We start from the raw sequence: 18,120 nt of genomic DNA, 5'->3' as shown, positions 1-18,120 counted from the left end.
GCTCCTTTGCTGGCGTCACTTCCCTGCCTCCCTTTAATGGCTCTCTCTCGCTGTCCCGGGAGGGCCAGTCTCCTTGCTGCCCTGGGGTCGTGAGAAAAGCAGTGGGTGACTTTCCCAACTCCGGCATAGGGACTGGCTCTCTTAAAGACAAACATCTCCTCCGTCTCTATCACTTAAAAAGGAAATGCTTTCAAACAGGGCAGTGTATTTGTGTGTGTGTGTGTGTGTGTGTGTGTGTGTAAGTGTGTTTGTTAGATTCTGTGTGATCTGTGTGTTTCGGTTTCTCTGTGTTTGTTGTAAGTTAATACATCTGTTGTGAAATCTTTTCACATCAGACGTGTAGACAGTGGGGTTTGGGTTCTGTCAGACACAGAATCCAGTAGTTATTTCTCTCCGAGGTGTATGTTTGTGTCAGTATGTGTTTGAGCTGAGAGTGGTACACTTGTTCACTGTAAGCAGGGTTGAGCTGTCCTGACAAGTGTTTTTTCTGCATTGTCTTTCATAATGTCAGCTTGCTTATTCAGGGTTGCTTTTTCTACTGCCACTTGAGAGCAAGATCACAAACTGAAGACTTTGTAAACAGTCGTGGTTCTTCCCTCACACATTGACGGCTAACATCCTTGTGAGGGTTACTGCCTAGTGTACTATCTGGTATACTGTCTGAGATATAATATATAATGCATGGTGTATGTTCACTCAGGAAGAACGGAATAAGAGATAAGAGTGAGAGATTGTTCAGTGAGTTCACAGTAATTGTCTGTCCGCATTTAAATGCATTAACAATTGAAACAAACAAAACTTGTTCAAACTATTAGTGACTTTTGCTTGCAATAGTTAATAATGTAAACAGGCATGGATTGATAGACAGGATTGGAGTCTTTCAATACTCAACGACTGTCCTCAATTTTCTGCCACCATACTTTGATACTCTTTGATAGTGGCCGTTGAGTTTTGACTTTAAGATTTTTAACTTGTTAAGTCTGACTATCCGAGATTTTCATCTCCTATGATTAAATGTTTTTTTTCTTGAGCATGCAATTATCAGCTCTTACACAAATATTTTGAAAGCTGAAACAATAATGCTTTAAAAAGCTAAAGTGGAGCAAGCCTTCAATTTGTGAAATCTGATACTGCCTGGTACAGTCACCTAATTACATTAATAGCTGATCTGGGTGTAGCAGATGCTAATCTTTTTAATGGTGTGTGCTTCTGAATTCAACGATAAAAACCAGGGAAATAATTGCAAACAAGTGACACATTGGATTTGAATGAAGTAGCCCAGCTGCATTTGAAATGTAACTAAAAATGATTTCCGTTAGGGTAATCAAATTTGGCTATAGTCGTTCAATACAATTCAGGTACCACTTATGATTTCCGTTGTAAAAGTTTCCCATAGTAAAAGCACAGCAAAGTGTAATACAGTATGGTAAAGCATAGCAAACAATGGTAAATGCATAGTATAACCATGGAAAAAGTGTAACAATACCATGCACAATTATCTTGGTAACTTGTGTAAGGGTTGCTTTGTTCTAGATGCAAGAATACCATATTAAACAAAGATGGGATCTAGGGCTGCATTTGGGAAGGAGAAAATTAGATCGAGTAAGGCTCGAGAGAGAGAAAAAAAGAGAAGAGATGGATACAGCAACAGAGGGAGAGAGAGCTGTTATATCAGCATGCTTATAGGGTCTCTCGTGTCTGCTTAGGCCCCTGGCAGGCAGGTTAATAGCTGTGTTAGTCTACTGACGAAATCAACACTAATCCTATACGGCCAGTTGAGGTTGAGAAATCTCTCCAGCCCTTAATACTGCAGCGTCTTCGAGCCTGCTTGTCAGTGCCAGGGCGTAGACTTGGGATAAAAGCCAGGAGGTTATGGAATTAGAGCTTTGTGACTGATGTGGGACCCAGAGCCATGTTTTTTATTAGTGACTGTTTGTGTCGGGAGCAGGCTGCAGTTCGAAAGGCAAAAAGTGTGAGCAGTTGGCTTGAAAAATGAAAGATGCACAAGACTTCTTCCAGTGACAGCCCCTTTGTACACACCCACCACTGCCTCTAAAGAGTAGAGTGGCAGTCCCTTGTGTAGAAACCTTTCGCACATTCAATCTGCATGGTCATTTTTGAGTTTTTCCATGCTTTTTCCTTGGTTGTGCTATGCCTTTTGCTAGAGCTGTCGTCTGCTTTACTGCTCTGTGCTTTCCAATGCTTGCCAATGCTTTCATTATGCTTTATTACACTTTGCTAGGATTTCACAGTGGTAACTTTTCTAAGGGCTATAAAGCCATAGTGAGGTGGTACATTGTGATACATTCTGTGATGAGTTATGAACTGCATGAATACCGTGCTCTCTTGATGTTAAATAGACAAGTCCGTGGAGGCATTGCTGGGGGAGAATAGCACCCTGAAATCATTTTCAGGAAAGTTGAATCAGCGGCATGCTTCTGTGGGTCTGTGCTATTTTGTTCACGCTCGGTTGAACGCCTTGCAAAAAGGTTGTGACTCTGCCCTGGAGCTCTCCCTGCCTTGCCTGCAGGATTCATGTGCACCTTTAAACTGCACCAAAAAAATACATGCATCAACAGCACTAGGCATCAAATCACAAGGGACAGGTCTACCTGTCAGCAGATCCTCTGAGGTCATTTCTGAGGGTCTGAAGACTTGTCAGCACTTTCAGGGACTGGGGAAAATTGGGCATGTTGCAATAATTGCAGAAAAACAAGTGGTGGTGGGGGGGGTGGGGGCCCAGGTTCAGTACAAGGACTAGCTCTGTTGGAACTGTCTGCATCACTCCGATATTTGCTGTGTTCTGTATGTCTTTCACATGAGTGGATCTCAAAAACTCACTTTAGTAGTTCAGCCTTTATGTGATTTGGTACTTTCAGACTGAAAGGGGATGTTGATGATGTAGGTTATTCTAAGATTGGTCCCTACACTGTAGCAACTGTTTAGAAAGATCAGCCTTAAGATGACTTATTAAATAGCAATGCCCGTAATTAAAATGACTGAAAAACCAACACAGATGTGATTGCTTTTCCAGTGAGTTTTGCTTGACCTCGGATGACTGGCCTGCATTGTTGAAACGTATACAATCACATCTCTTTATTTTTGCCCTGACTTTACTTACAGGTTACCATTGTAAATTAGCACAGTTGCATCTTTTTAACCTAATGCTAATATCATTCATGTTTATGCCTTCTATTCCCTGATTAGCCATTGGGTGTTACAATGATTACCCATGCGTTCTGGTGCTTTACCGTGCTTGCACTGTGCATTTACCATGCTTTACTGCACTCTGCAAAGCTCTTATCGTAGGTGTAGTTTCCATTAGTCAAGGAGCAGACTGTCTCTGGTACACATGTATGTCCAATGGGATCCACTAGCTTTAATCGGGGACTGTTTAATAGGTGTGAAAATGGCTCTAAAAGGCATTGATCACCATAGATTGCTTTTAAGAGCCGCTGGCCTTTTTTATTTTCTCGCTCATTAGTGTCTGTTAGTGCTAATGGGACTGATTTAATTAATCTTCCCCTTCATCGGTGCCCAAAGGCTTAGTTTAATGCTAAGTGTTATCGGTGGAAAGCATCTACTGTACTTTCCTGTTTTAGCAGTTCAAGGGCTGTTGATTTGCCTTCATTGCACTCCGGAGTTATAGGCTGGAAAGAGGGACAGAGTTCACTTTTAGCACAAGCACCTGCATGGAGTTCCCAGGTTTCGTTCTGAAACAAGCCACTGGCTTAGTGGTACGCATGGGTTCTTGTTTGACCGGAGTTCAAGTCCGCTTCTCAATCTGACAGACTTCATCTAAAACTGTTCACTATAGTTATCATTTTAAATGGCTCATCATCTCGTTTCCAAGGAGGTCCAGTCAAGTAAAAGTTATCCTTTTTAAAAAGGAAAACAAAAACACACGGTACCACAAACACAGGCATTCAGAAGTAATTATGATATTGTAAATGAAGCCCAGAGATTTCGTGCTTGTAGTGGGGGAGAAGGGGTTAACCCCAGCAGATCCGGTTCCCTGCCCACAAGGCACTGTCCTGAAGACAGCATGCTGAGTGCAGGAGATGACCTGGCTTGTTAAACTAAAAGGCTGGTCAGCTGAGGCTAATTCGAGCCTAAATGGCAGATCAGAGATGGCACCTGGGGAGAGAGTCACACAGCAAGCAGCTGCTCGGCTTCACAGATTAGAGACTTAAAACGGGGCCTGGAGAGTGGCTTAACGGGACAGGGACCAGAAAGAACCCACCGCCCGGCTTCCTTTCTCTCTCACTTTGAAAACAGACAGGACTTCACACACTCGGAGCCTGTGGTGTAGTCCTAAATCTGAAGGTCCCGCTAAAATATAGCTTTTTCCTTAAACAAGAATTAAGAAAAAAAAACAATGTTTTAATCCGTGGCAGAACTGTGATGTCTGAGCTGCCTATAGAAAATAGTACCGGAACTGCGTTCCTGCACACTCTAGCTCGACCACACCCCTGCTCAGAGCTCCAGTCTCTGTAAACAGGGACCTCCGTATATAAGCATCTGGCATCGCCAACACTGTAACCATAGCAACATCTTCACTTTGATTTCTAGTCTTTCCTTCCCTGCCAGATGTTTGAAAGCAAACATTATTTGCATGTCAGCAGAATGCGTTTAGCTCGGAATAAAGGCGCAGCATTCAGATTGTCAGGGTTGATGTATAAATACTCAAGAACTGCCACCATCATTGTACTGCTATTTCACAAATCCCTTCATATTTGAGTGTTAGCAGTTGTTCTGATTGATTCAGGATTCTGTTGCTTCAATATCATTGCACTCCAAATCTGTGTTTAACTGGCTAGTGAACCTGAAAAAAAAAGATAGATAAATTGGCATTTATTTTCCAAGCCAGTGTCACCTGCTCTCAACCGGCATTAATTCTCCTAAAAAAAACAGAAACTAGAGTGGCAGCTCTCAGCGGAGAACTGTGGGTCAGTGCTGAGATTCCAGTGGTGAGAGAGCAATAAGGGTGTCTGGAGATGGAGGGGGAGCTGCAGTGTGAGGGGGTCGGTCGTGTTGTCATTGAGCCTGTGAGGATTAGGACAGGGATTCTAGTGGAATTGCAGGATTCAGCACAAATTAACTCATGCCCCTTAATCTCTGCGGTGAGTAGAGAGGAGCAGCAAGCTTCAGAGAGACAAGAGTGAGACTCGCAGTGTTTCATAACGCCTGTTTACAGCTGCTGAGCCCAGCTCTCAGTATTTATTACCCTTGTATAGTGTAGGGCAATGGCACACCCAGAATGTATTGCATTTTCCAGGAGTGAGTTATTATTTTTATTGCAGGGCATACTATGACCTTTAATGTAGAATGAGGTAAACAGTTCCTGCTTGCCATAGTGACTCCCAGTTCATTGAAGCTATACCAGGGATGTAAGTAAGACTCCCACTTCATAGTGGTTTGATCCATTCCTGCTTTTACTGTGAGTTTAATAAGACTCACCTGAGCTTGTTACCTGCACACTGCGGTTAATCAAGCTCGTATTTTAAAACCTGGAAGGAGTGAAAGTGCTATGTTGTTATAAGAGTTTTATTTCCGTCCCTGTACACTTTCAGATTTTTTTTTGTTCACTGAAATAATTATTTATTCTTTCTACACGATAATGCATTCGAGATAGGAACAAGAATTTGATTCAATTTACCTTTCAAATATTCCCTTTTATAACCCTTGTTCCAAAAGCTACAGGCTTTAATCTTATGCTAAACTATACCTGGAAAGGTAGATTTTGCATTCCCTGGCTACCTGTGTTGGAATTGTTTAAGGTACGGTAATGAATCATTTATAACCCTATTCCGTCACAGGTAGGTGAACTGCACTTATGTGGCTGTCGAGGGAGTCTAAGCTCTTGACGATAGTGCATGCCTTTTGATTGATAGCCTAAAGATTCATGTTCAAGTCAGAGTCATCTTGGGGCCAGAGATGGTAGCCCTGGTCCCATTGCTCGCTGCCTGGTAGCAATGGGGTTACTCATCAGTATAAACCAACTGCTTTCAGTCAAGCAACTGAGAGCAATTGAGTCAGTGATGCAGGGGAGGCACTGACTGACAGATAATGTCTTTCGGTGAGGGAATAATGATACAGTCATTAACAAAGCCCCCTTCGACTCTTCACAGGCAGCGAAAGTAAGAGCGTGAAGGCTTAACATAACATTGGAGCTGGAGATAAGAATGCTACTGCTGGTGATGATGATAAGCACATGTGTTAAGCAAAGAGTTGGAAACACAAATTAATTGGTCACCAAGTATGACAATTCAGTGCCTGTTTAAAACAGATGAGCAGTTTTTAAAAGGTGCCTTTTTCTGTGGGAATGAATCTGTTCTAGGTTGTAATGGCTTGAAATAGCAGGCAACTGCTCTGTTAGGTTTTTCTAGAGATTCAGTAGTCGTTTCTTTTTTTTTTTGATTAGCAGACATAGAGTGATTTGTTTTTTTTATCGAACGCTGAGCTGTGTTGGTCCACCCCTGCAGACATGGCTTCAGTGTTGATAATGATGACACCGTCATCTGATGTGATCCCCGTGGGTTTGTGTTACACCTGATCAAAACAACCTTGCAATTGAGGAATACTATAAATTGTATAATTTCCCTATTTAAGGTCTTACCTGTTTGCCGTTTTAAAGGTCTACCACAGTAAAGCGTAGTAAATGACAGTGAAGCATGATAAAGCACAGGTAAGCACTTTAAAGCATAGAGGTATGGTAAAGCATATTAAAAAGCATTATATAGTATATCCATGGGGGGAAATTGCAAAATTAGCGTGCAGAGATACCACGGTAAAGTTTTATAAGGGTAATATCATGTTATGTCATCTATAGGATTTTCTGTTGTTGTTTCTGCTTTTTTATATATATATATATATATATATAATATATATATATATATATATATATATATATATATATATATATATATATATATGTGTGTGTGTATATATATATATATATATATATATATATAATATATTTTTTTTTTTTTTTTTTTTTCTAGTAAAAATTTCTTTTGAAGAGATGGTGGGGTGTGAGATGGGGAAGGCAATGCTTATTCTTAAATGTACTTTGCATTTTTTAGTTTTCTTTCATGTTAAGGCATACTGCAGCCCTGGCATGGCTGAAGCTGCTGTGCAGTGGAGGCGTTGCCCTCATCGCTCACACGGTCTTGCTGAGAGCAGTGGAGTGTCGCAGTGGGTATTCTGGACAGGCGGGCTCGAGATTCTGCACCCAGGTGCTATCTCTTGAGATTCCTCTGGGGTTGCTCAGCCTTCTCCTTTCTTCACAAATGTTCTATTACTGGAAACACACAGTTTAGAGATATTTATTTATTTGTTTAAAGATAATTGGACAGGGCTGGCCCTTTTATATCAAGCAGACCGCTTTCCTTAAAGGCCTCCAATTAGGAGGGGAGGAAAATCTCATTTTTGAGTCATTTCACAAGAATGTAGAGTTCTAGCTTATCTGCTATTTCGTATTTGTGAAGGAGCTGAATCACATAAAAGCACATGCTTAATATAGCAGAACACTGTCACACATAACCGAAAGCGAACGGTGGCACGTTTTATCCTTCTGACAAAAAGGCCATAGCGCCCCAAACTGCAAAACATTGTAATGCTTTTGGGATTTTTGGCAGCAAAGTCTGCTTTAAAGTCTGTTTCAAAGCTTTTTTTCAAAATGTCCACCATAAAAAGTTGTCAGGATGTTAGCAATGCAAAGAAAAATGACAGGTACATTATTTAAACAGCTGTACAACACGTGGGGACGTGTGACACTGCATTTTTTGGAACCCCGCTAGTTGTGTTTTTTAAACCACTGGCTAATGCTCGATGTACTTCTCTTCCCTGACTTTGGTGTGGGAGGTAAATGCTTGAGGTGCAGCAGACTGATGTCATCTTATTGCTGCTGGTTGGTTGTGCACAGAGAGCTGTGTCTGCAGCTTTCATATGTGAATTTCTCCACGGTCCTATTGCCAGTACACCTTGCAAACTAAGATCTCAGGGATGGAAATAAGACTTGCATAGTAATTTGATCCAGTCCTGGTTTTACTGAGTTCAATAAGACACACACACACACACACACACACACACACACACATGCTTATTGCCTATACACACCGGGGCTAATCAAGCATGTGTTAAAACCTGGAATGGTTGAAACTGCAATGCAACAGGAGTCTTATTTTCATCCCACTATCTGATATCTGATGTGTAAGTTTGAACACTGGGCTCTTGTGATGTAATTCCTGTTTCATATACAATGTTCGACGACCATTCGGAGAGCCCAGGTCCCTCTTCTCCGCGCCCCTGTCCCTCTCTCTATCTCCAGAGATGGCTATTTGTTGGAACTGCTTTAACCAAACCTGTTTGTTTTCCTAAGGGCAGGGTTTATTGTGGTGTAATGTGTCAGAATCTACTGGAGAGAATTCTGAAGTGTTTTCCGTTGTTCTAGTTTTTAAAACAACAGCCAGCGCCGTGTCAAAAGGGAAATGAGTAAATCCGTTTCAACGGTACTGCACAAACGACTGCAAGAACACCCTTCCTTCCTGTCATTGGATCTTGGAAAAGTTTTTGAGCTTGTAACCCGAGTCCTCCCCATTGTTTCTACTGTGCCACACCGGAGAGAAGGGAGGCTCCCACAGCATGACATCACAGCCCCTGTCATTCCCAGGATCCCAAGGGACACAGGACTGCTTTGAGCTGCTATTGCCCCACCAAGACCAACTCCTGGAGGGGAACTGATTTCAAAAATGGGGCTACTTTCCAAAAAAATGGCTGCTGCACCCCCTAACACTGCAAAATGTACTGTATGACCAAAGCCCTTTTCTCTTCTTGTTTTTGAAACATCTGTTCATTTTGCCTGCAATGAAATTTAAGATTTCTCAAGCCCTCTTGGCTGTTTTTTCATTTTATAATATAAATGGTGGATGCATTATCATTACAGATGTTAAGTCGCCAACGGTATTGGTCAGCCCACCCACACACTTTCTGTGTTGGAGATGGGGTGGATTGCTGAAAAGCAACAGTGTAAACAGCTAGATGATTTGTGGATGAAACTAGCAGTTAGCGGGATGTTCAGTTAGGCTGCCTTCCTCTAGGATAAGGCACAAATAGAACATCTTTCTTTATAATAGGTGATGGACTGCATGTAAAAATGAATAGGGACACTGTCCCTTTCAGAAGTAATTGGCATCTCTGCTTGTTTATTGTCATTTTGTTTGGTAAAATTCTACAGAGTCATCAGATTAAAGCTAAGGTTCTGCTTGTGGTTTGAAATCCCCCTGTCCCCAGCTCCTTCCCTAAAGAGCTTGGGAGGCTGATAGGATTAAAGAGGTGGAAAGAGCTTAGTGACCCGGCCCTGGAAACATCGCCTCTAGGAATGGAAGAGCATGCAGAGGGACTGGGGAGCACGGTGCAGATCACCCCCAGCCCCGGTATTAATCATGCCCGCGCAAGGGGGCAGCTACAAGACTCACCATCGCTTATAGTTCTGTTCTGTCCAACCTTCCACACCTCATGCACACTGCGGGATTGCTGTGGAAAGTAACACAGGTATACACATTTCTGCTTGGATCTTTGTTTACTGTTCACCATCGAAATGTACAGTGGAAGTGTTCGTCTTTCATACACTTTCACCTCAATCCACACCATAGAAAAGGAGAGGCTTTTTTGCACTTAGAAACTTTTGTTCCAGTGGGGAAAAAAAGATAAATACTTAAACATAGCTGTGACTACTAAGAGTTAAGACTGAAAGCAGGAGGAAATCCTTTTGGGTCATTCCCATAAGACGTAACCTAAAAATATATATATAGTTTTTCGTTTTTAATACTGACTGCGCGATAAAATAATTTAAAAAAATAAAATAATAATATAACAAAACAGCTCTCATCCCTCACTGAAAGTGGAAGCGCCTTTCAAGAGAGTCTTTAAAAATACAAAGTGGAAAGCATTCATGTGGCCTGAAACGGGACCTCGGCCAAATACAGGGGCAGAGTGAGAGTTACAGTATTGGCTTGTGCGATTGGCTTCTCGGGTATTTCTTATGAGCACTGGGATTGCTCTTGTGCCTCACAACCTGATTTTGTAATTGCTTGCCCAAAAAACACGGGCTCTTTGCCACAAAATGTGAACTGGAAAAAAAAATGGTCTTTTTTAGTCATGTTGTGCTTCGGTCCCTGGAGCTGTAGTACAAATATGCGACCTAACATGGGCTGGTGCTGTAGAAAGCTGCTCTGTCAATCAGTTTCATTGCTTTTGAAATATTTTAGTCAGGCTGTTCTGGTACATGAACTAATTGCGATGCTGTGATGTTCTCAGCTCTGGGATCTGAACTCCAGCCCTAGAGATATTTACCAGCTCCTTGTCAATTTCCAATGGGTTTCATGGCACTCCAGTCAGAGACATGGTGGTTTTCTCAGCTCTGGGATCCACATTCCTTCCTGGAGGGATGTAGTGCAGTGCATTTCCCAGCTCTGGGCCCTGACCTCTTCCCAAAGCATGCTTGGTTCAACGTGTTTCCAGGGAGCTGGTGAGAAATGTGTGATGCATGAGCAGCCAAGCTCACTTCCCAGGCTCCTGCGAATCCCACACGGCCTGAGCTTCATCCGGGGCCCCTGCTTATTTCCAAGCCTCTCTGAGCTTTCTCACTGTGGAAGCAGCTGAGTGCATTCTGGGTGCACTTCGTTTCCTTGACCCTTATTTTGTATACATGTACTGTACAGCAATCAGAGGTGGAGTGGATGTGGAATCAAAACTTCACAATGAACGGGAGTATCTTAAGATGTCGCAGATGCTTGCGCTTCAGTAAACGCAGCTGCTGTAGCAAACACATCCGTTTGGAAATACAGGCTCGAAGGTGTCGGTGACTGGAGGTCACCGTAATCAGTGTAAACGCAGCTTGGCTGAGATCCAGACCACACAACGTGAACTAACATCAACAGTTTCTCTTTTTTATTATTTGATTGAAACTCCCATGATGATTTAACTTGATTTTTGTTTCCCGTATGCAGCACAGGAAAATAAAGAGCGCATGTAAAAGAGGCTTATTGGAGCTGAATTGCTTCAGCACGGTAACAGCACTACCTACAGAGGTGTTTTCTGTGTTTGTACAGTATGTCTAATCCAATCCATAGCAGTGTTCCACCACCTGCCTGGGACGCCCCTAATTCAATTTAATCACCCAGCTTTCTTTTATTGGCTTTGCAGGGAAGCAAAGGATAATACTGCTTTCTTTATTAAATCAGCATGCATTTGAATCACAGGTTGTCTTTTGAGATGATGCAAAACACTACCTAGCAGCTGAGGAATTTTCTACATACTTCTCCATCTAAATGTGAAAATAGCCTCCTACGTTGTATTGCAGCAATTACATCCTGTTTTATACAAGTTTTCTTAACATTGAAACAGCTCTGAAGGTGGCACAGTCCCAAAGCTGCAGTAGTGTAAGATGGTACACCCGTTTATGGCATCGCCATAGCTGTACTTTTATAATATAACAGCTACGGCACCGCCATCATTTTGATTTAATCCAGGCCTGTAATACAATAGGTTTGAGTCAACATGGAGCAGAGCTGAAGAAAATGTGTTTTTAGAGAACTTTGATACAGTTTTAGATTCAGAGATTTATTGATAACACTCAATCGTAACTAAGTGAGATATTCGGTAGAATGTATGATGTCAGTGGGAGCTATTTTAATGACCTAAGCAGTGGCTGATCTAAATTGTGCCGCTCTTTAACTCTGTATTAATCCAGCTGAAGTGATATATTTAGCCATGTATAACATAACTTAATACAATTGAACAGTGAAGTGAACTATGTGAAACGATCTGCCTTTGTTTAGACCATGAAAACAAAACCCTTTTGACAAAGACAGTTGTGTAACTCTTGTAGATCCTGAGATTGTGTTTGTGAGTGTGTGGAGTGAGGAGGTAGGGTGTGGGCTGAGTCCCAGGGTGTGCGTTATCACTGGACAGCAGAACATCCTGTCCCCGTTTCGCAGCACAATGGACAGTGGAAAGCGCTGCTGTTCTCCTCGCTTTGATGTCTTGATAAATCGTTTTTTTTTTTTTTTTTTTTTTTTTATTATTGTAGAGGTCCGTTGTTTTAAAATAGCAGCACTGTGTAAACAACATCCTGGTCCCTCATTGCTTCCCTTTGTCAGAGTCTCCAGTGCTCTCGATCCCCTTCTACAGGCATTGCTTTTCTATGGTATGCTACTGTGTGCTGTACAACACAAGCCACGTGGAAGGCTGGATGCAAAGGCTAATTTAAGGGTTACAGTTGACTGAACCCGACCCTGGAGTGAACCTGCCCTGGGTAGACAGTGGGCTTCAGTCTCAAAATGATGTCAGCCCCTCTTCGTTATCCAGTCCAGTGGCAATTCAGTGGTTCCCACCATGTCTTTAATTATTGAATAGAGCAGCCCAGAGTCTTGTTTCAACTCTGCCACCTGTTCCCATCTTAAGAAAGCCCAGATGCTGTTACTGACTCAATAAACTTGACAGTGCTGCAAGTCCATGAGCATGCTTCTTTGCAAGTATCGCTATGGCTTTAAATCTGCAAGATTTATTATTTTCTTTGTAAAAGTCCCAGATCAGATAATACGACTCTCATTCTAATTAACGCTTCAATTAACCTCTGGCTCCGAAACTCCTGCTAGCTGCGTTCTCAGAACACCTATCGGCTTCTGTATCAGAGCAGCTCCGAGCTCGGGAAAATTAAACAAGATCGGAAAGATGAAAAGACTGTCCTTGTCCTGTAATTAAACTAATGCTTTTATAAATATATGGGGTTTTTTCCAAAGCTGAAGGGGAGACCACTGGTTCAGTGTGATAGCACAGGCAGACGTGCTTTTTTTTATTTATTATTATTATTACTATTATTCCTGCAGCTGCTTTAATTTCTTTCCAAGAATGTGAACGGGGAATTGCCAGCAATCTGATCTAGAGAGCTTCTGTAGAAAGTGCTGAGGTCTCATCCTGGAGATGTGCAGTGGAGCGTGACCACTAGTAGGCGGTGTTCTTCCTCTTTACCATCCTTGTCCTGGCAGATAAGAGCTGCGATCAGATATAGACAGAGTGTAGCCAACTGGGAGACTGTGATCTTGTGGTTGGGGGTGAGACACTGGGAGACAATGTGACTTAGTCTTGGTTTTACTGGGAAACGACACCTTATTAATGTTTACCATGGTAAAAGCATATGTGAGGGACACTGTAGACCAGAGGTCTCCAACCCTGGTCCTTCATTTCAACTGAGCTCTCAGTTACTTAATTGCACCAATTATTGGCTTAATTAGTCAAGAATAACAGGTGTTCCTTTAGCCTTTGACATAGACACATGTAAAACCTGAGGACAGGGGGTTCTCCAGGACCAAGGTTGGAGAGCTCTGCCATAGATCATGTAGAAGGACAGTTTAGAACAGTTCAGACTTTTCATCTTGCATCGCAATGCGTTCTGGTACATTTTCAGCAGGACTACACTTACCAGAACGCATTGGGGTGTGAGTTAAAAAGCTTGTACTGTCATATGGTAACCCTAGCATGAGTGTATTAATACAATTAAATGAGCAAGGCAAACCGGTACAGAGAAAAAACATAACAAAGCATGATAAACCACTGCAGATGCAGAGCAGAAGCACAGTAAAGCTGCAACATTTCTATACTTTTATATATCGCAGCCATCTTTTATATGTGACGGTCAGAGCAGTCATGTCAATAAAATCAATTGTATTGGTAACCTGAACCCAACAGAGTTACTGAACTCGGGAACTCCCTAATGAAAGAAATGGTACGGCCCCAGGCTCTGCTGGTTATTGTGTAGGACCTCAACATATAAATACACTAGTCATACAAGCAACAGGAAGCAGTTCTTACTCTATTGCAGCAAAACGCTGTGCTTTTCCTGAAGGGGTCAAGGAAGCTGAGTTGTCCGAGGAGGGGGGGGGGGGGTTTGGGTAAACGGGTTTGTGATTTGAAAGCTTCCTGTAATTACGAGGTCCTGTTTTGAGGCTTCCTGGCTGTGGCTGTGGCCTTGTCTGGTGGCCCTCTGTCTCTCTCTCCCTCTCTGTTCGATCAGCATGGCACATCTTCCTGCCAGGTGCTAGGAGAGTGAGATGATCAAGCAGTCTTACCCTTTAGCCCAGCCTTGACTCAGTCTGTCTGAACAGACTTGTTTTACATTGACCAGATTTATGTAGGGAGGACGGCTAGGACCGTGTTTTCTAAGCGTCTATAATTAACTCCTATTTGCAGCATTCCCTCAATCTCTCCCTCTCCTCCACCCGTTATCATCTCCTCACTCCCACACCCCACAGATCCCCTGCTGAGTGGATGCTGTGTATTCCCCAGCTCAATTGTCTGTTTGTTTAACCAGAATGTCATTTCGGGGACCTGCGCTGACTGCGGTCTTTGCACTTTCCCCCCCGCTGATAGGTTGTGTGAAGTCACTGAACGGGATGTCTCACAAGGAGAATTCATTGGAACACGATTAGAACTTAGGATGGATTCAAGCTTGTCTGAGATCGTACGCTCAAAATTGCTTCAAAATAGCTGCAGCTATATATAGTATAACCATGGTATATATATATATATATATATATATATATATATATATATATATATATATATACATTTTTTGTGCTATACTTTAACTGCAAGTGAAACGCCTTAAGTATGCTGCCACCTCATGGTGGGCAGGGCCTAGACCAGCCAGGACGTCCTCAGCTCACCGCGCACCAGCAACCCCTGTAGTCTGGCTGGGCGCCTGCAGGCTTGCTTGTAAGCTGCCCAGAGCTGCATTTGCCCTCTGACGCTGTAGCACTGAGTTAGCTGCATGGCGGGCCTGCAGAGTGCAAAAAAGCAGTCAGCTGACGGTGCACTATTGAAAGTGTCAAACTGTTCACAGGAGCATGTCTGGGATTTCAAAAATGAAAGCTACAACGTATGAGAATGAAAACTCTGATGCAGATAGTAGTAAATCATTGATCTAAAAAATATGTTGATGTAAAGCTATGATTCAGTGGACTCCACCCCCCCCCTTTTAAACACCAAGGTCACGGTTTGATATCTGCATACCCTCAATAGTTTGTGGTTATCAATGTGAGCAAGTGAGTAAACATACTATCAAAGAAGCCAGGTTACTGTCAGGACTGTGTGTAAGTAGAGTTCTGTTTGTATTGAAGAAGAGCTAGCGGTCACAGGTTCAGTTACGCTCTGGTTGGCAGTGAGCAAATGTCTCAGGACAGTATAACCTTGGTGTAAATGTTTTACAGAGGACCCTAAACGTGTTAGAGAGCGAATGATGGTGAGAAGGTGTAGTCTTATTGGCACCTCACTCCCAATGCGAGGGAGCTGAAGAGCAACACAGATGGAGGTTAAACCTCCAAGCCAGGATTCAGGAAGATTTAATCGATTTTAATAAACCAATGAAACGGCACAATCTTTCGGATGAACCCGACAGCGTGGCAAGCGTCAGTAATGTCAACAGGAGAGCAAGAGAGGAGTCTTCAGTCAAGCGCTGCGGCAGGGAGGTGACAGATGGCACACGGGTTTGTTTGTTTGCCATAATCTTTCCACAAAGGGAGAAGACATGATTTATAATGTAAAACCTAAATCGACTCGCAGCATTATTTTACCTGATTGTTTGTATGTGTTTGTTTTTGGTTTTGTGAGTTTTATAGAGAAAAATCAATGTACAGGCACAGGTCAAAATGATCTAACTATTCCCTTTTTCACTTTGTATCTGCAGGGCCAGCACAGGTATATTTTAATAGTGCCATTAATCAGCAATACAAAGAAAGACTGGCACTCAATAAAATAACAATGCAATAATTCCATTACTGTACAGCCGAGATTCTAATACATTGTAAACCCATGCTGTTTAAACCACAAGTCATAGCAAACCAGAATCGATGGAGATGCAGGTCTGTTGGTGTGAGAAGAGTCACTGGCTAGAGATTTCCTAGTGGATTACAAATCGTTGTGAGCACCAGCACTGATGGAGAAAGTGGGCTCCAGTGTCTCTGATTTAATCCGAGAAGAAATGAATCAGTTTCATGTGTAAGAGTGGCAGGCGTGGACAGTGACACACGACCGTTGTCCTTGCATTTTTTTTTTTTTTTTTTTTTTTTTTTCAATTTTGTTAAGTGTTGTAAGTGCTCTGTTTTAAAGATGCTTCGAGACTACCCCGATTTCAACCAGGGTCGTTATTGATTTAAACAAACCTCCAGACCTACCAGGCGTGTACACAGCAGCCCCAGACCATATGGATCTGCAGCAGGTATTCATGTAATTCATCAGCACAGTCGGGAAGTGTGTAGGCAGGAGAGGGATTGCATGTAATCCTATTCCATTGTTCCCTGGTTTCTGAAGAGGGTTGATACTCTTGGATCCTAATTGCCTGGAGCTCGCTGTAATTCTCTCCTTGCGGATCTGTGACAGGTTATCCAAGGGATTGTCTCCAGCCACCTCTAGCACTGTGCTCCAGCTTTAATCTTCTCTTATCGCAGCTTTGCTTCTCATAACAGGCAGCCCTCTTTTTCCAGCAGGGTGCGCTAGCGAGCTTTTAGGAATTTAATGAGCTGTATGTCATTTTTCCTTAACAATATGATTTCTGCTTAGGGTGTGTTCAACACTCCCCTCGCTCTCTTGGGCACTGTATTAACAAACACAGGCTACTGTATTTTAAAAACTGCCTCCTCCTATGTTATTGCAGGTGAGGTGTGCCCAGCAGCCAGCATGGAAACGACGCAAACCAACATAGTGGTGTTGGAAGGACACACGGCAATTCTGCCAGCCTGGTACTCCTCCAGCTCCTCTGACTTGAGTAAAAACACTGTGGTCTGGACCATCGACTCCTTGGGTTATAAACAGGTACAGTGAGACTTATTCACACGCGTCTATCTGTCAGCCTGCCAATCTGCGTTCATCAAGTTTACAGCCCTCAAGCAGGGTTCCAGAGTGCAGCTCGCCATTCGTTCCTGTCTGCCTCTCAAGAAAGAGTTAGCTCTGGAACTCCACTGTGTGTGACCCAGGATCGGTGGGACTCTATCTGTCTAGCTCCTGATCTAGAAAGCATGCTATAGGCACAAGTATTGTAGACCTTTTTACAACTGAGTACCAATCAATGGCAACTAGAAAGATGGTTGGAAGTTAATTTTTCTCTCATCCCGGACGCTGACGTTTACTGCCACACCGAACCTATAAACTCATAGAGAAAATATGCTGCAAAACTAGCAAATGCAAGCAATTTGAGTTTTAAATGTGACCGATCCTCAAACCTAACTCGCGAACTGCCCCTGTACAAAATGGGATTCGTATTTCTTTGTCGAGTTTGATCAGCGACTACATCCTGCCCAGGACGACAATCCCACAATTCACTGCAAACAGGATGCGTTTCCAAGGAAAGTAAAATAAGACATTGTTTCATTTCAAATGTATAAAGGAAAGGTGACACAAATAATCACTTAAAAATATGAATGAGTTTTAGTTTGATCAAGATCTATATTGAATAACACTGTCAGATTGTCATTGATTGAAACTCAGTAACTGTAAACAAGAGAAATGATTCAATTTAATCAAAACCTAACGACTATAGATCAACAGAGAAGTAGGTAGAGAAATAGCTATAGTGCCTGTAGAATTACTGGGAGACATCACTGTAAAAATACATTTAGGACAGCACAAAAATATGAAGATTTACAAAATCATTGACCTGGCAAAAAATAACAGTGACTGTAATAAAAATCCCAGGACTTGTTCAAACCAAACCCACGGGGCTGGGCACAGAGATCAGGTGATGTGACAAGCGCTTTCTATAATCAAGCTCTTCCTGTGTCTGGATGAAGTGTCGCCCACTGTAGCTGGGAAAACATAGTCTGTCCCCCCAAATATCCTTATCCCAGCTCTGTACTTAATCAGCGCGACAAGCCCAGGGGGATTTCCATGCTGCACAGGTCGCTGCTTTCAATTACTTCAGACGAGAGGAATGTGAACAGATGCCTGCTGTCCCCGTGCGCTAATCTCTACCTATATGAGGAGGGGTCACAGTGGTCAGACAGCAGCCACTTCATCACTGTAGGCTAAGCCTCAAAGAGCTCCAATCTCAATACTTACTATTGC

The 18,120-nt window shown here is 42.6% G+C and overlaps 1 protein-coding gene across 1 annotated transcript in view; it reads left to right on the top strand.

The window, feature by feature from the left end:
- LOC121309485 (endothelial cell-selective adhesion molecule-like) overlaps nucleotides 1-18,120 on the top strand; it is a 28,906-nt gene that overhangs the window by 6,190 nt on the left and 4,596 nt on the right. The window contains exon 2 of the mRNA XM_041242442.1: nucleotides 16,715-16,872. Coding sequence (XP_041098376.1) covers nucleotides 16,715-16,872 — 158 coding nt within the window. The remainder of the gene's footprint in view (nucleotides 1-16,714; nucleotides 16,873-18,120) is intronic.

This window comes from Polyodon spathula, unplaced genomic scaffold, assembly GCF_017654505.1.
Source record: "Polyodon spathula isolate WHYD16114869_AA unplaced genomic scaffold, ASM1765450v1 scaffolds_1290, whole genome shotgun sequence".
Classification (NCBI taxonomy): Eukaryota; Metazoa; Chordata; class Actinopteri; order Acipenseriformes; family Polyodontidae; genus Polyodon; species Polyodon spathula.
The sequence above is the reverse complement of the archived record's forward strand: the minus strand, read 5'-3'. Positions and strand labels throughout refer to the sequence as shown.